Source organism: Myotis yumanensis, unplaced genomic scaffold, assembly GCF_028538775.1.
Source record: "Myotis yumanensis isolate MYYU_CA2020_CCGP unplaced genomic scaffold, mMyoYum1.0.hap1 SCAF_1, whole genome shotgun sequence".
NCBI classification, from domain to species: Eukaryota; Metazoa; Chordata; class Mammalia; order Chiroptera; family Vespertilionidae; genus Myotis; species Myotis yumanensis.
Genome location: NW_027223752.1, coordinates 159,074,641 through 159,098,529, shown reverse-complemented (window position 1 = coordinate 159,098,529; position 23,889 = coordinate 159,074,641). Strand labels below are relative to the sequence as shown.

General features: G+C 48.4%; 1 protein-coding gene across 3 annotated transcripts in view; it reads left to right on the top strand.

The window, feature by feature from the left end:
- DIP2C (disco interacting protein 2 homolog C) overlaps window positions 1-23,889 on the top strand; it is a 388,615-nt gene that overhangs the window by 317,805 nt on the left and 46,921 nt on the right. For all 3 annotated transcript variants that reach the window (XM_070391030.1, XM_070391022.1, XM_070391038.1), the window contains 11 exons: window positions 1,007-1,146; window positions 3,784-3,920; window positions 5,417-5,625; window positions 6,890-7,004; window positions 7,490-7,691; window positions 13,416-13,525; window positions 15,577-15,657; window positions 19,435-19,558; window positions 20,062-20,183; window positions 21,059-21,170; window positions 21,256-21,365. In XM_070391030.1, the coding sequence (XP_070247131.1) occupies window positions 1,007-1,146; window positions 3,784-3,920; window positions 5,417-5,625; window positions 6,890-7,004; window positions 7,490-7,691; window positions 13,416-13,525; window positions 15,577-15,657; window positions 19,435-19,558; window positions 20,062-20,183; window positions 21,059-21,170; window positions 21,256-21,365 (1,462 nt within the window). The remainder of the gene's footprint in view (window positions 1-1,006; window positions 1,147-3,783; window positions 3,921-5,416; window positions 5,626-6,889; window positions 7,005-7,489; window positions 7,692-13,415; window positions 13,526-15,576; window positions 15,658-19,434; window positions 19,559-20,061; window positions 20,184-21,058; window positions 21,171-21,255; window positions 21,366-23,889) is intronic.

The following is a 23,889-nucleotide window of genomic DNA, read 5'->3' as shown; positions in this document are numbered from 1 at the left end:
TGGAAGAATCTAATTTGTAGGGATAAAGCCCATGATCTTGGAAAGAATTCATTTGTTTGCTAGTTCAGTCAGACACTGCTAGACACTCCTGCGGGGGCGGGGAACAGCAGTGACCAGGAGGTGCAGACTGATGAAGGAGGCAGCACAGAGAGTCAGAGGGCACCCTCTGCAGAGCTGGGTGCTACAAGCTGGGAGCAGGTGAACATTTAAGCCACCACAGAAGACATGGAGGGGGAAAGTCGCGAAGACATCTGCGGGAACTTCCAGGTAGAGGCCAGGACGAGTGCAGAAGCCCCCAGGTGGGGCGGGCTGGGCACTGGAGGAGAGTGAGAGTGGAGATGAGGCCAGGAGGGGTGGGGGCGACCATGGAGCCCAGGGGCATGTGCGGAACGTGGATGCAGAAAAACCATACTTTTTCCAAAACCCCATATCCTATGACCATAAAGCATGTTACAGCATGTCTCCCATCCAAAGAGTGTGCCTAAGAACCCGCTGTCCAGAATGGCATAGCATCAACCTCATTTCAGATTCTCACCCGTCGAGTTGCATTTGAGCCTACACTGGGCATGCTGAACTTGGGGCTGGATACGCAGAATCCCTCTCGTTTATATTCCATGCTATCATCCTGCTCTTAGAATTGTTGCTCTCCCGTTTAACCGTGTCCAAAACTGGAACATGTAATCCCGCAGAGACAGGGTTGGAGAGAGAGAACTGAACTAGTCAGTCTATGGTGGGTGTATATGGGAGGGGCAGATGCGAATGCTGTAGTGCCTTCACGCTTCCGAGGTCCTTTTGAAGTATTCCGGAAACCCAGAAGTAGCATTAACGAACACTAACATGTCAATAACAGGGCCCTTACGAACTACGAACCCTGGGAATGTGGCAGCCAGGCCTGCGTTCAGGAGTCCTGCGGGACCCAGAGTGGCTGCCTGTGGTGTGCATGGATCCTCACGTGCTTACGATGACGTCATTGCCTCTGTGTATTCAGACAAAACTGCTCTTACAGGCCCACGGATGACAGCAATCAGCCTCCCGGCCGGGGCGTCCTCTCCATGCACGGGCTGACTTACGGGGTCATCCGGGTGGACTCGGAAGAAAAGCTGTCTGTACTCACCGTGCAGGATGTCGGCCTCGTGATGCCCGGAGGTGAGAGGGGGCCCTGGGCCACAGACACTGCGGGAGTCCACTCAGGACCCCAGACATGGGCGGGGGAGGGATCAGTCGGCATCCCTGGCCCCTCTGGCAGGAGTGCTCGGGACAATGCTTAATTCCAGTCTCCTCACATGTTTGTTAAGCTTCACGGTTGGTGGTAATGCTGCTCCACCTGGAAACCCAAAATGTTCAAGAAGTTGACAAAGGCTTCTATGCCGCCTTGTGCACTGGAACCGGGGTTCCTGTCCCCTTGGGGGGGGAGCTGCTCTGTACTCCCACAGTCCTGGTGGCTTCTCTGACGGTCAGGCTCTCGCGGGTCACCCCGTCGGATGCACTGTGCAGAGCTGGGTGCTGGCTGGGCTTGTCGCAGCTGCATGAAGACTGAGGGAGGGGGGTCTGGGTATTTAGTGAAACTTGTTTTAGTGGTAAAGCCCTTTTGAAAAGTCATGGAAACCATTTCCACAAATGAGCAGAGAGGCCCTGGGTGGAAGGGCTCACCGGCAGGCATCCCTGTCCTCCACCCCCTGCCCTGCACTTGGGCCGCTCCTGTGACCTCGTGGGGCTCCAGGAAGCACAGGGAGACTGGCTGCTGGCAGGAGAGGAGAGCCCACCCTCTGATTTGCAGAATACCCTCACCTGGTCCTGCTTCTCACATGCGTCCCCCTCTCGGGACCCTCGGGAGCACTTAGGCCCTCGCAATCTAGGGGGCTCCTTTTTCGGGTGCAGGTCCCACTTGAGTTTGGACCTTCTCCTGATGAGCCCTCCACACGTGGGAGTGCAGTCTCACCTCATAGGGGGATGGTCACATCCAGGTACAACACGGCCCCTCGGACACGTGCGTGCACAGCACCGGAAATGCGGACGTAGCTTCCTCACAACCAGCACGCGCCACAAGCCAGAGGTGCACGCACCCCTGCACTGCAGGTGTGAGGCCCGTGTGGACCCTCGCGCGAGCACCCCCAGGGCCCCTCTGCACGGCGCTCTGAGCCGGCCGGGCTTCCTGGAGTCCGTGCCTGCACATAAAGTCTCCTTCTCTGGGGCCGTGGTGTCGCAGGAACCTCGCTTACACCCTCCAACCCTCCACATGCTGTATGTCTCAGGCCGCTGCACACTCCAGCCTCAGCCAGGCCTCCTGGCTCCTTTTCCTCCTTCCTTTAAAAAATTATTTTTGAAATAAATAATAGATCCCCGTGGTTTTAGCTTCAAAAGATTCAGGTTGTACAATGATAAAACGTCCTTTCCAGCAATACCGCTTCCTTATAGAAATACTCTGGGGCTGTGGGGGGACACCACACACACACACACACACACACACACACACACACACACACACACACTGATGGGCACACATGTTTGTTTTTTCTGTTTTTTCCTATTTCGCGTAAAGAGAGAGCACTGTGGGCTTTTCCTCTGTTCAGTGTCACTTGGTTTACGGCACTCCATCTTGTATCTTAGAGCTCATTTGTCGGTGCGTAAGGAGCTGTCCTTCCTCCCCAGGCGTGTAGGGTATGGTGTTGGAATACATGTAATTTATTCAATCATCCCCCACCCCCAGTGATTGTCTCTCTTGTGCTGCTGAACTGAGTGCCGTGGATGTCTCGTCGGTGCTTCATCTGCACAGATGTGAGGATGGCCAAATGGGAAAGTTCTAGAAACTGGATTTGTTCCCGGGGCAGATGCCCACATAACTGATAATATTGGGTCCTTTGGGAAAGCCGTGAAGATTAGCATCCTACCACTCAAGGGGAGGAGGGTTTGAGGGGGGGATGTTCCTCTCTCTTTCCACTCCTTCCTCCCTATTAAGTTATCACACTATATTTTATCTGATGGGTGAAGAATTTTTGGTATAATTTTATTCTGAAATTTTCTCCCCATGCGTGAGCTGAATGTTCCTGCATTTTATTGACTCCGTTTCTTAGACGTGGCACTTCCTGTCACCTTAACTCCAGTACAGGGTGGCGGGGTCAGCCCAGCCATCCTGACACACCCACCTCGCTGAGCCGCCAGCTCCCTAATCAGACCCACGGTCTGTGGTGGCCAATCATGGTGCGTGGGTCATGGCAGCGCCGGGCATGCCTGCCACAGCCGAGAAAACTAGCATCACTGGATTTCGTGCTGAAACGCTCGGTTTGGAAGTTCTCAACCAATATTCTGTGAAGGGCCCCGGCTTGGCAGGGAATCTGAGATCAAAGATTACAGTTTCCACAGGAAGCACGCAGCCTCCACCCAGAAGAGCTCGAAGGACTCCGGGGCAAGTGCTCCTCAGTTGGTGCAGTCGAGGTTGCGTCCTGGAGGCTGCGTGCGTTTTGCTGCTGCTGTGGCTGTGGCTTATCTGAGTGTCATCCTCATGTCTATGCAGAAAGGGCTACTCCTCTTTCATACAATTTACACATTAAAATTAAAGCAATTGGAATGATCTACTGATGCCACAATTGGGAAACTTTACATTTTGCTGCAACATGAAAAGTCATGACTCACTTTAGGGAAAATGACCAGCTGGCTCATCACCTCCCTGTCATGTCAAACCTGCAGTTTTATTCCTATTTATTTGTGTTCCTATTCGTATTCATCTCTCTTTCTCCATGTTTCTCTCTCTGTAACTCTCTCACTGCCCCTCTCTCCCGCGTCCAGCCATCATGTGCTCCGTGAAGCCAGACGGGATCCCGCAGCTGTGCAGGACAGACGAGATCGGGGAGCTCTGTGTGTGCGCGATTGCCACGGGCACATCCTACTATGGCCTCTCGGGCATGACCAAGAACACCTTCGAGGTAGGTCTGGGAGCGCCATTGCCAGGTGCACAGATGTGAAAGATAAGACGGAAATTTAAAAAAACAGTTTTATAGTCATTAAAATGGTTGCACTTTCTCCTGCCAGTGTCAAAAAAGGGTAAATACAGTTTCTTAAAAATGGGCCTTTTTAATATATTACTGTTCTCACCTTTGCCTGTTTAGTAAGAGCACCAGGGACAGTGGGTGGGTAAAGGGACGAGAGCATACGGGCACGGCCTCGCTGGCCGGGGAGCTGAGGTCCCCCCTTCATGGCCTGTCAGCCCAGGCCACACTTGGCCAGGTGTGAACAGGTGTGCACGCTAAATAACTATCTCCGCAGCATGAGCAGGCAGGCACATGACGGGGGTGGTGTGTGTGTGTGTGTGTGGTGAGTGTATTATGCTGTGTGTGCATGTGTATGTGGGGTGTGCAGTGTATGCATGGGTGGGGTGTGCACACAGGTGACGTGTGTGTTGTATGCACACACATGTGTAGCGTTAGCACAGGCACACACACACGTTGGCCCTGTGAGTGAGAGGGTTTGTGCACGCAGCAGTCCGGGAGCTCAGCTGCACCTCCACGTCCTCAGAGTTCCTACCATCGCCCAGTGATGCCGACCCAGGAGGAGCACACTTCTGATGACGTTGTACAGAGGAAAGCCTGAGTTGTTTGGGGATACGTTTCTTAATGTTTAGAACCGTGATTGTCGAATGAATGCAGAGGCACATTTTCAAGACACATCTAAATAAAGTCCCCATCTCCTTTTCTGTGCAGTTCCCCTGCCGGGTTTGGAGGCAGGTGTAGAATCTGAACACGTGATTTCCTTCCTTTATATTTTTTAAGTGTAGTTCCAATAAGGAAAACTCTTTTAATGAATAGAGAACGTTTCACAACTAAAAGATGTTATTTAAAATGCCCCTTGATTCTTCGTTGATCACTTTTTAAAAATATATGTTTTTATTGATTTCAGAGAGGAAAGAAGAGAGAGAGATAGAAACATCAATGATGAGAGAGACTCATTGATAGGCTGCCTCCTGCACGCCCCACACTGGGGATTGAGCTCACAACTGGGCATGTGCCCTGACTGGAAATCAAACTGTGACCTCCTAGTTCATGGGTCTACGCTCAAACACTGAGCCTCACCAGCGGGCTCCACTGATCACTTTTATGCTGTGACTTTATAAGCAGAATTAGTTAGTGTTTATTAGACTATTGTCCTGACCTTTGCATATCACCTCTTAAGAGGCTCAGAAGCTGTGATAAAGAAACCTGCCAGGGGCCCTGCAGGTGGACCAGCTGGACCAAATGTAGGGTGCTGAGTGGGTAGGGGAGGTGCCTTCCAGGTTTGTGGTGTCTGCTGGCAGCAGCTGCCAGGCCTGGCTTTCCCGGCCAGGGCTCAGGGTAGGAGACACGGCTGAAGAGAAGCAGATCCATGGGCTCCGAGGAGGAGGGAGGAAGCCGGCCTGGCTGGGCACTCACAGCGCATGCTTCCCCAGGTATTCCCCGTGACGAGCTCGGGGGCCCCGGTCAGCGAGTATCCCTTCGTGCGGACAGGCCTGCTGGGCTTCGTCGGTCCCGGGGGACTCGTCTTTGTGGTGGGCAAGATGGATGGGCTCATGGTGGTCAGTGGGCGCAGACACAACGCCGATGACATCGTGGCCACAGCGCTGGCCGTCGAGCCCATGAAGTTTGTCTACCGGGGAAGGTGAGTCACCTTCTGTGCAGTGGGCACAGTTTGCTGTAGGCTACACTTTTTATGTAAAATCGCACAAATTCCTTCAACTGATGGGACTCAGTTCACTCTTATGTAAAATGAAGCAACTGGACTCAATGACCTTTGAGATGCCATCGAGTTCTGAAATGTCCGGTTTTATAGGAATTTTCTGAGCCCCATAAATATATTTTCATTAACTTCTCCTCTACGTTAAATAAAAATATCCATTTGAGAAATGTTATTTTTAGTAAAAAAAATGATTCAGAGAGTCAAAATTCATCTTGGTAGAGGTCCTTCCAAAAGACCCAGTGATGATAGGTGAGTGACCATTTTACACGGAACTCTGGCTCCCGTGACTCCCCTCCCCCTGACTGTGCCCCTGCCTTGCTGGGCACAGGGTCAGTATTGGCGATTCCAGCCCCGTGTGTTTGCTAATTTGAAGAAGGTCATAAACTGCGTTAGAACTTTCAGTGCAGCAAGCTATGGGAATAGGAGAAATAGATACTGGATGAGGCATCACAACTTTTGGATTATTCTTTTTAAAAAATATATATTTTATTGATTTCTTATAGAGAGGAAGGGCGAGGGATAGAGAGTTAGAAACATCGATGGGAGAGAAACATCGATCAGCCGCCTCCTGCACACTCCCTACTGGGTATGTGCCCGCAACCAAGGTACATACATGCCCTTGACCGGGATCGAACCCAGGACCCTTGAGTCCGCAGGCCGACACTCTATCCACTGAGCCAAACCGGTCAGGGCTTGGATTATTCTTAAACCTCTGTGAAAAGTGGCACCGGTGTTCAAGTTGCCACTATCCCATGCTTACACGGGAGACTGCATACCTAGTAGAAAACTTACTTCACAAACGCAAAATTTCTACTCATTTGGAGACACTTGCTTCACAGGTGCAAATGCAAGCTGCAAATTGAATGGGTTTCTAAACTTCAGCCGTTCTGATGAACGCACCGAAACTCCCTCTGCCAGTGCTGAGAGGTTTGTCGCCAAACCTGAGGCATGGCCTTGGGGAATGCAGGCACTGCTATCCCGAGCTTGGTGAGGCTCCTCCTCCCAGAGCTGCACTGTCCGTAATAAGTGCCCGGGGTTCCGCTGTTGCGATGACTTTTCCGAAGCAGCCCTCGGTGCTAGAACCCCCTCAGCCTATAGTCAGTGGCGACCAAGCTCCTGGCTGCAGACTGGTCCTCCTGCAAGCATCTCCGGCCTGTGCTCACTGTGCCTCCCTCTGTCCCTGCAGAATAGCTGTGTTCTCAGTGACCGTGCTGCATGACGAGAGGATAGTGATCGTGGCCGAGCAGCGGCCCGACTCCACGGAGGAGGACAGCTTCCAGTGGATGAGCCGCGTGCTCCAGGTAGCCCCCCTCCCGCCCTCTCCCAGGCTCAGGGCAGCTTTTGTAGTATTTGTTAGGATGTGGCCAACCCTCATCGACTGTGCTTCTGTCCCTGACTGTCACTCCATTTGATCAGAAATTGCATCAACCCTGACACTTACGTTTGTGGGAGAGTGGCTGTTAGACCAAGATTAGTAATCAGGGTTTGCAAAACTGGCTCCTACTATTCATGTGGGGAGGTCGAGAGTGTATATCTTGGGAGTATATTATTTTTTCTCCAGAATTCCTTTCTCAGTGTGTGTGGTATTCCACAATCCCTCCGCAATGGTCCAGCTCGGTGAGGGTCGGCTCAGCAGCCCCTCTCTGACCGCGGCGCCTCCCATGGGCTGCACCACGGCGCTGCATGCGCTTTCTGGGCTGTGGACAGTGTTTTGCACAGTCTGCACGGGTGCCTGATGTCTTTGCACAGTACCTGTTCCAACACAGTCTCCTCTTGTGACTTCCAGGCGATCGACAGCATCCATCAAGTCGGGGTTTATTGCTTGGCCTTGGTTCCTGCAAACACCCTCCCCAAAACCCCGCTCGGTGGGATCCACTTGTCAGAAACAAAGCAGCTTTTCCTGGAGGGCTCGCTTCACCCCTGCAATGTCCTGATGTGCCCCCACACTTGTGTCACAAACCTGCCTAAACCTCGACAAAAGCAGCCAGGTATGCCCAGGGGCTGGGAGGGCTCGTGTGGAGTCTCAGGGGGGCCTCTGCAGCCTGTGGTGGGGGTGCCACGCCCACTGGGCCTCGTGAACGGGGGCGATTCTCAGCCGTCCTCCCCTCCTGGTCACAACCCCTGGAGGAGTGGGCTTGTTCTCCACCAGCAGTGTTTTCTGCAGGCGGGTGGTGCAGTGCAGGGCTCTGCTGGGCTGCAGATCCACTCAGGGCGGGGCAGGGGTGCAGGACAGCTGGAGTGAAGGGGGTGCCCGTGTCCTGGGCCTCCTTCGTGGGGCATCAGACCTCCATCTGCTGTGACCTCGGGGACGCACAGAATTTCTAGTCACGGTTCCTCGCACACAAATGAGAATAGCGCTTCCTTGCGTGTTTCATGGGTTCATTTAGGGGTCAGAGCTGCTAACACGTGGAAGAGCATTTTGAATTCCATGAAGAATTCTGCAAACTGTTTGTGACGTCATGAGAGTGAGCATTTGCCTAGTGCTTCACCGTGTAGGGGACACATAATTATTTGTTACCTGACTTGCTCCTCCTGACAGTGGAATTGATCATGCTCTTCAGAGTTGCACAGTTACCAGTGAGAGGGAATTTATCTCAAGATGGTGCATCGTGAGGAAGCAAATCCACCAGTGTAGTCAGAAGGTCCTGGCCTCCAGGCTGGGACGTGCAGACAGATGTCAGAGGATGTTGGGTGATGGAGCGTGCAGCCTGTTTCACATACTAACTTCTTCATCTCAGGGAGCCCTAGAGGGGGCGCTCTCATCTCCTTTCACAAATGAGATCTCATCTCCTCCCCCATAGTGTGGGACCGCAGTGCAGGGGAAAAAGACCTTGACCCGATGGCCATTTGCCCACCTATAGAGTGGCCATCGGGGCGACTTTATGGCGAGGCAGCTACAGGCCCGTTGGGTCATCACGGGGCGCACGCCCATGTTAGCCGCAGAGACCATCTGGACTCAAGGCTCACACCCCAAGAGTGAGATTGGATGAGTTTGGTGGGGCAGGTGGTCCCCCGGTTAATGTGAGGAGAGGGGTCTTCCCACGAGGAGCGGGGTCAGGACTTGAGTCCGTGTCTGTGACTGTCCCGGAGTCCCTCCAGCAGACGTCTGTGAAGTGGTCAGAATGCAGCTCCCCCCGCGGGATTCAGCTCTCTCCTAGGGTAAGGGAGGGGAATTCCCTTCACAGCCCAGAAAGTCAGTTTTCAGGCATCACTGCTCCTTTGTTTTTGTCCCACTTCTGTCTTGTTAATTATTTTCTCATATTCTAGATTTCCTTAACTGATATTCCTCCCCATTTCCCCCACTCACCTTCATTTCTCCTCTCAATCCCTGGTGTATGTGATTGCTGCAATCAAGCATAGAGTGGCACTGACTGAGGTCTTCATGCTTTAAATTCTGTGCGTGCTCCGGCTTCACGTGGGGTGAGCACAGCTCCTCTTTGTCTCCTGGTGTCTCAGGCATGGCCTGCACTGGGGATGCTCTGTCTGGGCGCGGTGGTGCTGGGTGTTGAGGGTGTTGGGCTCTCCAGGGTCCTTGCGCACTCCAAGGTGATGGGCACGCCTCTGTCCTGCTCACCTGTGCTCTTCATCAGACACCTCGACCTAGTGTCCCCAGGCACACAGGTGTGGAGGAGGTGGTGGAGCCCCCAGGTCAGCCGTGTGACGGGAGAGTTCAGGACAGATGCCTGTGGATGGGGATCACTTGCAAGTGCACGTGATTCCAGAAGTACAGGGTGCAGCTCACCTGCCAGATGTCAAGAAACCAGAAATGAGAACTGTGACCAAGGGGAAAGGCTAGGGTGTTCTGTGCTAAGTGCTATGGGGAAGGCCATCTTTCCTCAGGGGGAGGATTGGGGGGCAGGGCACAGTAAAGGTGCCCGGGGAGATCTGGGTGCGCTCTAACACTACAGCATGGTAAATAGAGCTTATGGGCACTGGTAAGTGAAGGGAAAGAATTTCGTATTGATATTTGGTGTCCCATCTGTTCTTGTTAAATATTGAGAGGTTAGGTAAGTCTGTCTCTTCAAAAAAAGCAGTTTTTTAGCAAACACTAAAGGCAGCTGTGGGGGGCCCATCGCCATTCCCAGCTCAGTTGGTGATCTGTGATGCCCCTTTGACAGGTGACGTTTCCCTGAGGCCTCCGTTTCCATGAATTCAGGCAGGGAAAAGGACTAGATGATTTCCATGGCGCCCTTGGAATAAACATTTATGACTCCAAATGAGTCCTCAGCTGCCAGCGTGCACATTTGGTGAGGCCCTTTATGGGTGAGGGTTTTGCTGGATGCTTGAAACAGAGCCCCTGAGATATAGATCTTTGTAGACAACCTAATTGCCTTTTAACTGGATGAATTTGTACTTACTCAGCTAACATGCTATTGCTGCACCAGTATCTTGAGTACAAAACTGTTAGAAGACCTTGAACCCATCAGTTAGGCAGCAACAAAATGATAAAAGCAGCTTCCAGCTCTAACGTCCCCTGGATGTATTTTATCAGAACAGCTGGAGGAGGCCTGAGGAATGGCCAGGGGGAGAAACGCTGCCCTCACATACACCTGCCCTGTCCCCCGCACAAACCGGTCAGTCAGGTATTGGAGGGCAGGCATTCAACAGCAGGAGAAGGAGTTGCTGGCTTGTGGATTTGTAAATCTGTAAGTGGGAGCGTGGGAAGAGCACGTTTGGGTTCATCTCAATCTTTTATTTTCGAATTCTGAGGGGTGAGGTAAGGATGTAGGAGCGTTTTGCACGCGCCCCCTTCAGTCAACAAGGGAGAGAGCCTCCGTTCTCCGTAAAGGATGAATTTTGTAAATAAAAGCAGCAGCACCTGTCTCCCAGCAACGTTAGGAACATAGCAACTCAAGTCTGTGTGGGGAAAGAGACACGTAAGGTCCAAGCTTTGCAGCCAGAGAAATAAATTCTCAGCGAGGCGAGACTGGACTCAGGGACAGAGAAGCCCTAAATAGGCACCTTGGAATCGTGCTACCCCCTCAGAATACTGCTTTTCCAACCATAGTTTGAATTCTTTAAAAATTATGGAGAAGCCTTCAGTTTAGGCCTGTGCCCAAGTTGGCTTCTTCGGAGAACTGTCCTGCCCAGTCTCCACAGCCAGGAAGAACCCTGGGTGCTTTGCCGCAGGAACTGAAGCTGGGAAACCAGTGAAGCACGCTCAGCAAGGCTGCAGACGAGGGCGCTGTCTCTGGGCAGCAGCTCCCTCACTCCAGCCGCACAGCAGTGCCCTTCCTTTCAACACGCACCACATTGCCTGACTTTCTTCTTCAGAGTTTTTTTTTTAATTGAACTTATTGGGGTACAGTTCTATATTGCATCATCCGTGTACTGTATTGTGTGCTCAGCACCCAGCGTCAGGTCTCCTCCCATCACCACGTTTCCCCCCTTTGCCGCCTTCTACCTCCCCCACCCCCCTTTCCCTCTGGAATCGTCATACTGTTGTCTGTGTCTATAGGTGTTTGCGTTTTGTGTGTGTTTTGTTTTGCTTAATCCCTCCACCCAGGCTCCCAACCCCCTCCCCTTCTGACAGCTGTCTGATCTCTGTATCTGTGCATCTCTTTCTATTTTGTTTGTTAGTTTATTTTGTTTGTTAGATTCCACCTATAAGTGAAATCATTGGTACTTGTCTTTCTCTGACTGGCTTATTTCACTTAGCAAAATACTCTCCAGGTCCATCCATGCTGTCGCAAAGGGTAAGATTTCCTTCCTTTTTTATGGCCAAGAAGTATTTCATTAAGAGCTAAGAAAAGAAATTTAGTCAGTCCCAAACTACCACACATAAAAATTCAAACATGATTTAGCTTGAGTATGTAAGTCATGTTCTATGATTACATGGGAACCAGCACCAAGACTCTTACAAATTGCAGAAATCTGTATCATGGGCTGTTCTCCACAGTTCAGTCCTGCCTGTAGCATCCTGCCATCTCCCCCACAGCTGTGGAAAAGCGACTGTTTCATGACAAACCAAATTCTGGACAGCCACGCATCTGCAGAGTGTTGTTCAGTGGTTAGAGTGTTCCTACTTGGACAGTCATCCAAAGCAGCGGTCGCCAACCTTTCAGACCTCACAGACCACCGATTGGCAACCGTTGATCTAAAGGATACTCACCTCCTGCATTCCTCATCACACCAGTGAACGCCAGGGTGACTGCTGGAGTGGTTGCCATGGAAACAGTGCACGTTCTAGTCCATGTTCAGTACCGTCACACCCCTCAGCCTAAATCTTAAAACTTGTGTCTTAGCTTCAGACTAACAGCTGTTCATGCGCAATAAATGATGCAACATATACCCAGATTTCTAAGCCTGTAGCTTGGCCTTCAGCAAAAGTTTAACAAGATTAGGACTCATAGTGGCCTTCAACCTGAATTTTATCAAACCGAGAATTAAACGCTGATGCCATCTTTGTTACTTTAAACTCCTTTACTGCTGAAACCGGTTTGGCTCAGTGGATAGACCGTCGGCCTGCGGACTGAAAGGTCCCGGGTTCAATTCCGGTCAAGGGCATGTACCTGGGTTGCGGGCACATCCCCAGTAGGGGATGTGCAGGAGGCAGCTGATCGATGTTTCTCTCTCATCAATGTTTCTAACTCTCTATCCCTTTCCCTTTCTCTCTGTAAAAAATCAATAAAATATATTTTTAAAAAAATAAAATAAACTCCTTTACCAAATTCCTTTTGGTAAATATCTCTCCCCTTTTCTTTCTCACTTCCCTCTCCTTCTTTCTCCTTCCTCACACTCTCTCACACACTCGCATGCTCACACTCATGCTCTGTCACACGTGCTCACACACACACTCATGCACTCTCACTCACACTGGCCCGTTCTCCTGGAACTCCTAACCTTTTTCTAGTAAGTGTGTGTGTCTTGATTTATATGCATGTGTTTAATGAAAAGTAACCGTGAACAGTAGTATTTTCAGGAAACGGAGGTAATCGAGGGTGTCTTGAAGTCAGAAAATTGGAAAGCGGTACTCCCGCTCTTTAGGAAACTTTTTTTTTTTTATTAGAAAATAAAGGGAAAGCTGTCAGAATAGATTATTTCTGCATTTCTCTTCTGAAATGTGTCATGACCCATGAAAAGAGCCTGGTGATGGAGTTGGTAACGGGTGTGAAGGGAGCTTGGACTGTACGGCAGCCTTTTGGTTTATTCCACGTGTCTGTGGGCCTGACAGAACTTAACCCTTTCTGTGGAAGAAATACGTGGACAAGTGACTGTGTCACATCCTTCAACAGCGTTACTCCCTAAGTCTATCCCCAGAGCCATTTATTAAAGACGAGGTTTGTTGAGTCAGCTCTCAGGGGTGTGTAGTCGCACCTGGAGCCAGACTCACAAGCCAGGAGTCCCACTGTTCAGCAGTGGAATACGCATGCTTCAGATTCCATATTTGTCTTGTGCACTGTTTTGTATAATCACTAATGTGAGGAGACTTCACACAGAAGCTTCCCCCTAACTGGAAAGTAAAGGCAGTGGGCTGCGCGGCGCTGGGGGATTTGTGATCACGGTATTTCTCTCTACCCTTCGTCGAGGTTAGACTTGCCGTCATCATCGTCGTCATGACCTCTCTGAGGCCCTACTGTAGTAAGATTGTTTGTCAAAGCCACATATTTGAGAGGATTTCCCCAGAGTGAGCTCTTTACCAAGGTGGGCAGTCACGTTTTGGGGAATTTCACATGTGTTTTCCTCACGCATGTGCCACTGTTTCTTTCCAGAAATCGGCCCTGCCTCCGTGATGGTGGGGAACCTGGTCTCTGGGAAGAGGATTGCGCAGGCCAGCGGCAGAGACCTGGGTCAGATAGAGGACAACGACCAGGCCCGGAAGGTGAGAGCAGAGGGGCTGCCTTCGCTGGGTCCCCACCCGTCACCCTGACGCTGAATTACAGGAGCACTGGTCTGCTTCCTACCCGCCTCCACTTCCTACCCGCCTCGATTCTGCAAGAAACACCCATATAATTTTATAAGAAAATGTGCTTACGCCCTGGCCGGTGTGACTCAGTAGTTAGAGTGTCGGTCCAAGCACCAAAAGGTCGCGGGTTCAATTCCCCGTTAAGGAAACATACCAGGATTGCAGGTTCTATCCCTCGCCCTGATCGGGACCCATGTGGGAATCAACCAATTGATGTGTCTGTCTCATATCAATGTTCCTCTCTCTCCCTCTTCCCCCTCAACCCCTCCCATCCACTTTCTCTAAAAAAACCAGTGAGAAAAATATCCTCAGGTGAGGATTAACAACAACAAAAAAAAGAATAAGGAAATGTGTTTCTGAGGGGGTGCAGTGTTGTAGAACGTGTCCCAGTGGCCCAGAAGGGTGGGTGACAGTCCCAGGACTGGCAGGCCCGGGGCCAGGGTCTGGGTAGCCCTGTTTGGTCCTAGAGCCCTGAGCACTTGTTCCTAGTTTCCCACCAGTCCTGACTGGGCACTAAACTGCCTCATGGTGAGCTTATAGCAAAGCTTTAGTCCAGTGGTTCTCAACCTTCCTAATGGCGCGACCCTTTAATACAGTTCCTCATGCTGTGGTGACCCCCAATTTCATTGTTACAAATTGAACATAATTAAAGCATAGTGACTAATCACAAAAACAATATGTAATTATATATGTGTTTTCCGATGGTCTTAGGCGACCCCTGTGAAAGGGTCGTTCGACCCCCAAAGGGGTCGCGACCCACAGGTTGAGAACCGCTGCTTTAGTCCTTTGATTGTACAAATGCAAGAAAACATTCGTTCAAACCCGGATTTGGGAGCCAGACCTCCTTAGAGCAGCCTTAGAAATGGAGCAGGAGCCTTCGGCCCACTCCACCACAGACACCTTCCATGTGGCTTCAAGTCCCTTTATGACTGTTTAGCCTGGAGAGCTTGCTTTTTTAATCCTCACCCAAGAATGTGTTACTTGATGAGAGAGAGAGGGGAACAGCCATTGGTTGCCTTCCCGTGTGCAACAGCAACCTTTTTGGTGTACAGAACGACACTCCAACCAACTGAGCCACCTGGCCTGGGGCAGCCTTGCTAACTCTTAAGTGTCACCAAACGGTGGTCCCGCTTGTATGGCTACCAGGAAATCTGACAAAATCAACCATTTGAAATACTGGGAATTTGGCAACATACGTAGTGAGGTTGAAAGCAGTGGCTGTGGTGTTTCTCCTCCCGGCACCTCTTAGTAACGAGGACCGTGCCGACCTGGTGCTTCCTGGATCCTGACCGGAGGTCTGCGTCAGCACGATGCGCGTGGCCTCTGGGATTTGTGGTGCTTTTGGATGACATAGGCGTGGCCATCCTAAACAACTACCTGAGAGAGCCCCTGTTACATCAGGACACAGCTGACCGCCCTGCCACCCAGAAATCACGTGGCATCTTCAGGACGCCCCGGGGAGGAGTCTGTGTCAGCTGCTCCATCTGTGGGGACGAGGGTGCAGTGCTCCCACCTTGGGCAGGTGTCAGAGAACGTCTCCACGTCTGAACCCAGTCACGGCAGAGCACTGAGCACCTGCATGTTCTGTCGACCATATCTGTCAGGGCGTCCTCATGCCTCTGTGGAGACACACCCCAAGAGCACTCAGACAGACTAGACCAGTGATGGCGAACCTATGACACGTGTGTCAGAGGTGACACGCAAACTCATTTTTTGGTTGATTTTCCTGTGTTAAATGGCATTTAAATATATAAAATAAATATCAAAAATATAAGTCTTTGTTTTACTATGGTTGCAAATATCAAAAAATTTCTATATGTGACACGACACCAGAGTTAAGTTAGGGTTTTTCAAAATGCTGACACGCCGAGCTCAAAAGGTTCACCATCACTGGACTAGACCCATTGAAATGTTGAGATGAACCCCCAGTCCAGGGGCCCGGTCCTAACATCTGTGCTTTGTTCCAGTTCCTGTTCCTGTCAGAGGTCCTGCAGTGGAGGGCCCAGACCACGCCCGACCACGTCCTGTACACGCTGCTCAACTGCAGGGTGAGCTGCTGCCGCTGCTCCCGGGGGGCCACGCCCTCTGCTCTTTGACATCTTGCTGACCCCATCCTGTCCCTTCAGTCTTATGTGAATTCCTTTTAGTTATTTGTTGCAATTTTTACTGAGACTTTTTCAATTAAGAAGGATTTCTTTTTTATTTTTTTGTTTTTCTGATTTATTTTTATTTATTTCGGGGAGAAGGATTGCTTTTAAATATAAGGGTTTATGCATCTCTCTCTCTCTCTCTCTCTCTCTCTCTATATATATATATATATATATATATATATATATATATATTCTAGCAATTTTTTGCAATATTTCTCCCCAAAATGAGTAATGAATAATTTCTGCAACCAAGAACAATTACAGATCTATGGGATATTTACATCCTTATTTTATTACTGAACTACTTTTTTGTAAGTAAGAAGTTATGTTTTAATTATAGACTTTCATTCTTAGGAATGAAAACCATTTCTATTTTATAATGAAAATACTTTAATTAAAGTTTTAATTTTACTTTAACTTTTAAAGTAAAATTAAAGTTTACCTTTATTTTGTGACGTGTGTTCCCGTCCCCTGACCCCATGTTCAATCACTTGCTGAAGCTAGACACTGGGTCTTTTGGGAAAACGTGTTTCCTGGGAATGCCTCGGACCCTGAAAGGAGCTTTATTAGAAATAAGAGAAAGTCGGGCGGGGCGAGCTGGAGGTCAAAGCCATGAGCGTGGAGAGAGGGTGGGCCCCGGGCAGAGTTCCTTGAGACGCAGCCCACTGTTTCCTGGGCCTCTGATGTGGACGCAGCTACATCCTGACCGTTCACAGGGTGGCACCGGCTCAAGCATCTGCGTCCATCCCACCCTCCCCAGCACGTAGGCACACTTATCATGACACTCAACCTGCCCAAAGGTCAGGAGCATCATTGCTGTCATTGTTATCAGTGTGATTTCCACTTACATCAAGCTGCCAGTTCAACACTGTCCAATAGAAATATAACGCAAGCCTCACACGTAATTTTATATTTTCTAAAGGTAATACTTAAAAAGGATAAAATAAACTGATGAAATTTAAGAATTTTGCTTAATATATCCAAAACATTGTCATTCCAACACATGGCTACCATATGGCCAGCGCTTGCCTCCCCCACCCCATCCCGCCCCCCACACCCCCCATGGCGTCTAGTTTGTTAACTGAGAACTCTGCTCCTTGGTCACCGCTCATTTAAGATGGGGAACCATTGGTTCCTGCTGAGTGAGGCTTCCTGCCGGCTGCATCTCTGTCCTACGCGGCAGTGCCCTGGACAGGATAAGAGTTGTTTACAAGATTTATAGGAAGTGAGGACGCAGTTCATTGCAAATCACGGAAAACTTACATTCACATTCTTGGACCTTGTTTACATGCAAAAGACCACCTGTTATTTTTTTTTAATTTATTCTTTTTTTTTTAAATCTTCACTGGAGAGGAAGGAGATTTTTTCCATTGATCCTCAAAGAGAGTGGAAGGGAGAAGGGAGAGAGAGAAACATCCATGTGAAAGAGAGACATTGATTGGTTGCCTCCCACACTGCCCCAACCAGGACCGGGGATTGAACCTGCTGCTAACCAAGGCATGTGCCTTCACCAGAATCTAACCCACAACCCCTTGGTCTGCAGGCCGACGCTGTTATTTTATTTTTTTAATGGAAACATAAGCCAACTCTTAGCTTTTCTTTTTTACTTGTGGCAGCTTCTTTAAAATTTTAAACTATAAATCCTATTTGGCTTTTTCTTTTTTCTTCAGTTTTTTAGGTGTTATTTAATTTAATGTAAAACGTTAAAATAGTGACAGACATGCAGACATTGACACTGAGATGTGTTGTCTGCAGGTCAGGGACCGGGCAGTGGGTGGCCCTGCATTCCCATTCTGTCAGGACAGTACCCAAGACCACTTTTAGGGAAGTCAGCCTGCGTTCTCTGGGAAGAACTTGTACTAGAACCGTCTTCTTTAGAAGTAGGTTTCCATGTGGAAGCCCCGGCTTTTCCCTTCCATGGTGATGACCACTGACCTGAGGGTAAACAGCTACTACTTCATGGACCCCTCACCCATAACATGTCATGTTTTCCTTCACGACGGACACTTTGGGGAATGAAATGTGTAACTGCAAGCCAGTGCTGTTTCTCCAGAGGTAAAAGGTTAGGTTGAGACCCCACGGAACAAGTGGTGATGGACATTCTGGGACCAGATGGGACCTGTGTCCCAGGTGGGCTCATGGGTGGTGGAGTCACGCCTTGTCCAACCTTGCAAACTGGGGAAGCAAGGAGAGGAGAACACCATGTTGGACTTACCATGAAGGAGCCTCTTTCCAACGGGGCACCTGCTTGGGGGATTTTTGAGAATAAATTTTGTTGGTCCCCAGTCACCCCATGTGCTGACTCCACATGTGACCAGGCTCACTTGTCCATCCCTGTAAACCCTGTGACATGGCAGGCCATGTGTGAAAACTGAGGTTCCTCAACATGAGGGACTGAATGCCAGTTAAGTTAACCTTTTGTACGTACCAATCGCGGGTGTTTTCATGAACCAGAGTCAAAATGCATTTCAGAAGCTCTTGACTGCTGGATGGAGTCACCTGTGCCCCTCAGATCTTTATGCTTCTGCCGTGACAACAAAGGGGGTTATTCACAGGGGTCAGCATTGCCCTCCGAAAAGTAGGGAAAAGATCAGCTGCAGAAGTCGAACGGCACAGACCAAGGACGCCTGCTGCTAGAGATCAGAAGCCATAGCACTGGGGTCCCAGTAACAGGAAGGCCTAGCGAGGCAGGCACAGAACGATGAGCCCGCCTGCCCCCCGCCAGCGGCACCGCTGGTCCCCGTTCAGGTCTGGAGTACAGGGCCAGCTTTTTTCCAGGACAGCAGACATGGGAGCATCCAGGGGCAGGAATGTCCTTCGCCTCCAGTTTGGGAGAGAGACAGAAACATGGATGTGAGAGACACACATCAACTGGTTGCTTCCTGCATGCACCCCTACTGAGGCAGAGAATTGAGCCTGCAACTGAGGTACATGCCCTTAACTGGAATCAAACCCTCGACCCTTCTGTCTGTGGTCTGACGCTCTAACCACTGAGCAATCGGCTAGGGCTGACCTCCTTGACTTTGATATGGTTTTTCTTTCCTTTAAAAAAAAATATTTTTATTGATTTTTTTTAAGAGAGAGAGGAAGGGAAAGGGTGAGAGAGAGAGAGAGAAACATCAGTGTGAGAAATATCAGTAGGTTGCCTCAAATGGGTCTAAACCCAAACCCGGGATATGTGCCCTGACTGGGAATTGAATGACCTTTCAGAGCATGGACAACACTCTAACCAACTGAGCCACACTGGCCAGGGCTTGATGTGGTTTTTCTCAATAAACATTCTCAATTGGTCTTATTTTCTATAGTAGAAAGTAGAAAGTCCTGCAGGTTTGATACTAATCTTACTGCCCATGGCAGTTACACTTAAGACCCAGAACCACTAGGTTGATTTTTTTTAAAGATTTACCTATGTCAGGTCAAGTAATTATTTTTTAAAATATTTCTTGTGAGCACAAGTATATCCAGATGCTGCTTAGAGGCTGTACTTCCTGGCTAGCAGGATGGGAGGAGAGTGCTTGCTGCTGGTTCCGGGACTGGAGGGGGTGATGAACACATTCTAAAACTGACTGTGGTGGTGGCACAACGGTGAATGTACTAGCAGATACTAATTGTCCATTTTAAATAAGCGCATTGTACGGTATATACACTGTATCTCACTAAAGCTTCCCCACTCAGGGTACAATAGCAAACTCGCTGACGTGTGTCCAGCTGCATAAGCGAGCGGAGAAGATAGCCGTGATGCTGATGGAGAGAGGGCGCCTGCAAGATGGGGACCACGTGGCTCTCGTCTACCCACCAGGTAAAAAGGCAGGACCGGCCACTGCAGGAGACAGCTTGTGGCACCTGTGGGGGCTTGATGGCTGGAGTTGCTGTATTGTCACCGAGAATTGCTTACTCGTCTAGTCCCTGCCACTGGCGGGGGGCTACGCTGCATGCTGTAGGACTTTTAGGGGCATGAATGAAGCGGTATTTCACAAGGCTCTCATATTTAAACTTGTTTATTAGAGTTCTGAGGCATTTATTTAATCACTAGTAGTTAAGTTGAGAAATTCCTTAGGCAGAAATTACAGGAATTAAATTTATGGGCGGCCTTAGCATCTCGTGCCTAAAGGAACAGGCCAAGTGGAAGTTAGTGCTGACACTTAACATAACCCCCGGAAAGAGAAAAGAATGTGTGTAAGGTGTTTGTCGTCCACTTAACCTTCCGACTTTTCCAGGCTAGTATTTCTGCTGATAGGGATGGCAGCCATTAAATGGTCTGATTTGTTTCAAGTAAAAACTTCTCATTTTCTTCTTGTGTAGGAATAGACCTTATCGCAGCTTTTTACGGTTGCCTGTACGCAGGCTGTGTGCCAATTACCGTCCGCCCCCCACACCCACAGAACATAGCGACGACGCTGCCTACCGTGAAGATGATTGTGGAGGTAACACCGCCTGGCGTGTCTGGGCGCTTCCCTCCTGCCCTGGACCTGAGTGTTGGGCTCTACACCAGAGCTGGGCCTTCGGGGGAGGGGCTGGCTGTGGGATTACAGTGGGAGTCTTCAACCCAAGTGCTGGGGCAGCATGGGCCTCTGCCCTCAGGGAGCTACCATCGAGTGCTGGAAGCAAGAGCCCAACTTTGCATGGAATTAGGGGCTAGAGGACAGCCCTGACTCGATACCTAGAGAAAGCAGCCCCCCAGAGAGGGCATCCCTACAGGCACCGCCCCAGCAAACCAGATCCAGTGAAAAACTCACCCATTTTTTATAGTTCTTTTGTCGTAGTTTATAAATGTCCTATTTGAAAGCATAGATTTATTTTAATTTTTTTGTGTCGGGGGGAGTTTAAGAGGACCAGGAAAGCTTTTTCCCTTTGGAGGAGGAACCACAGGGGATGTTAGTTTGGGGACCCCACAAGTACTTTTTTGTCATGATGTTGGAGTATTTTCATGGTCATTATTCCTGTTAGAAAATACGGGGTTTTTGTGGACATATGTGGCATTTCCAGTAGAAGAGCTAATGGTGTCAACAGTGAGGTTAGAAGCTCCTTTCTGAGTCCAGTCTTCACACTGGATCCCACTCAGCTATGGGCATTTTCAGGGACCTCAGTGCCCGCGCGCTCTGCGTGGCGCTTTGTGGTCGGACTCCTGGCTCTCTTGTACCTCTGCTGGCCAGCGCTAGCTCCTCACAAGGAGCCGTGTCCCTGGTAGTGCACCCTGCTCTGAAAGCCACACAGCCTCCACACACAGCGCACACACGTGTGCAGTGAGGGTTCCCCTGCGGTTTACCTTCCTTCATCCATTCTGTTCTCTGACTCTCAGGTGAGTCGCTCGGCCTGTTTAATGACAACACAACTGATCTGTAAATTGTTACGGTCCAGGGAGGCAGCTGCGGCCGTGGATGTCAGGGCGTGGCCCCCCATACTGGACACAGGTCAGTCCTCGAGCTCGCTAGGCACAGTTCCTTCTCTGCTCTCCCATTAGGTCAGCTGTGCTAATAGCTTCGCTTTGCTCTCCAGATGATTTGCCAAAGAAGCGACCGGCCCAGATCTACAAACCCTCCAACCCAGACACGCTGGCTTACCTGGATTTCAGTGTGTCCACGACTGGAATGCTAGCTGGAGTGAAGGTGAGGGTGTGGTCTGCCCAGTGTGCAGTGAGCCCAGGCAGTGATGGCCATTTGTGTTCTGCGTGAAACGTGGAATGAGGTGTAGATATGTGTTTCATTCAAGCTATAAAATGTGTGGACACTTCAGTAGTAACCTAAGCCGACTGCTTCTTTCCAAATGTTCCGACTTTTTTAAAAAATGTAAACGCAGCCTGACTCATCCCTACTGTCCTGCTTCTCAAATCCAAACATTCTTTCTGTGGTAAAACTGCATGAGAGCTTCTTGCTCTTTAAGGGATCCCTTATCACTCTCCAGAGGACTGCTGCCTGCAGCTGCAGGGACCCCTTTGCCTATGTCGTGCCCTCTGACGTAGGGCCCTCCAGGCTCAGGGACGCCCTTAGCGAGGAGCTGTTAACTTCCCTGTAGCCTCAGGAAGCCCTTCCCCTCTTATCTCCCTCTGGGGTCTGACTGCTGAGTTTGCATAGTTTAAAAGTGGGCATCTTAATAGGTGAGGTTATATCTCATTATATTTTTGATTTGTATTTTGCTAATGATTAGTGACAGTGAGCATCTTTTCATGCAATTATTGGCCATTTGTGTATCTTCTTTGCAGAGATGTCTACTCAAGTCCTTTGCCCATTTAAACAAGTTTTTGTTGTTGTTGAGTTTTAGAAGTTCTCTATATGTTTTGGGTATTAATCCTATATGAGATTTAAAAATGTTTTCTCCTGTTCTTTGGGTTGACTTTTTTTTACTCTGTAGACAGTGTCTTTTGATGCACAAAATTTTAAATTTTTGTTGAGTTCAATGTTGTCTATTTTTTTGTTGTTGGTGGTGTTTGTGTCTTTCGTGTCATATCAAAGAAAACATTGCCAAATCCAATGTCAGAAAGATTTTGTCCCATTCTTTTGTCTAGGAATTTTATTGTTTTACATTTATGTCTTTGATCCATTTTGTGTTAATTTTGTATCCAGTGATAGGTAAGAATCCAGCTTTATTCTTTTACATGTGGATATCCAGTTGTCCCAGAACCATTTGTTAAAGAAACTGTCCTTTACCCAATGAGTGTGGTCTTGGCACACTTGTGGAAATTGTTTGACCATATATAAAAGGGTCTGTTTGGAGGCTATTTTATTCCATTGTTTTAAGTGTCTGTCTTTATGCCAGTACCACACTGTTTTGATTATTGTAACTTTGTAGTAAGTTTTGAAATCAGGAAGTGTAGAACCTCCAGCTTTGTTCTTTTTCCAGAATGTTTTGGCTATTCAGGTTTTACTGAGATTCTATATGAATTTTACAATGAGCTTTTTTTTTATTTCTGCAAAAAAATCATTGAAATTTTTTATAGAAATTGCACTGAATCAGTATTGTTTTGAGGAAGTACTGGGTAGTATCTGTGACTATAGGATATGTTTCCATTTATTTATGTCTTCTTTAATTTATTTCAGGAATGGTCTATAGTGTGCATTGTATAAGTCTTTCACCTCATTGATTAAGTTAATTCCTAAGTATTTTATTCTTTATGCTATTGTAATGAGAACTGTTTTAATTAACTTTTCAGATTTTTCATTTAGTGTATAGAAATGCATGTTGACTTTTTTCCTGGTGATTTGCTGAATTCATTTATTATTTGTAGCAATTATTTTGTGACACCATTAGGGCTTTTTACATATAAGATCATATCATCTATGAACAGAGATATTTTTATTTCTTCCTTTCCAATTTGGATGCCTTTTATTTATTTTTTTCTTACCTAATTGCTCTGGCTGAAACTTCCAGTACTATGTTAAATGGAAAGGGTAAAGGCAGGCATCCTTGTCTTGTTTCTCATCTTAGAGGAAAAGTTCAGTCTTTCACAGTTGAGTATGATATTTGCTGTGGGTTTTCATATATTGTGTTTATTGTAGTGAGGTACTTTCCTTCTATTCCTAGTCTATTGAGTGTTTTTATCATTAAAGGATGTTAAATTTTTTCAGATACTTTCCTGCATCAAATGAGATGATCATGTATTTTTTTCCCTTCATACTCTTAATATGAAGTATTACATTCATTGACTGTCATATGTTGAGCCATCCTTGCATTCTAGGAATAAGCCCACCTGGTTATAATGCATAAGCATTTTATTGTGCTGCTGAATTCCATTTTCTACTATGCTCAATTATATGTTGAGGTTTATATTCCAGTGTTCATAAGGCATATTGATCTATAGTTTTCTTGTAGTCTCTTTGTCTGGTTTTGGTACCAGAGTAATGCTAACCTCATAGAATGAGGTAGGTAATGTTCCCTTCTCTTCAGTGTTTTTGGAAAAGTTTGGAAAGGATTTGTATTAGTTTTTCTTTAATGTTTGGTAGGACCACCAGTGAAGCCATCAGGTACAGGGCTTTTCTTTGTTGGAATTTCTTTTTTTCTGATTTGATCTTTTTACAAGTTAGAGGTTCATTCAGATTTCACATTACTTGTGATTTAGTCTTGGTAAGTTTTGTGTTCCTTCCTTTAAAAAAAAATGTTTTGTTGTTTCAGAGAGAGGAAAGGAGAGAGAGAGAT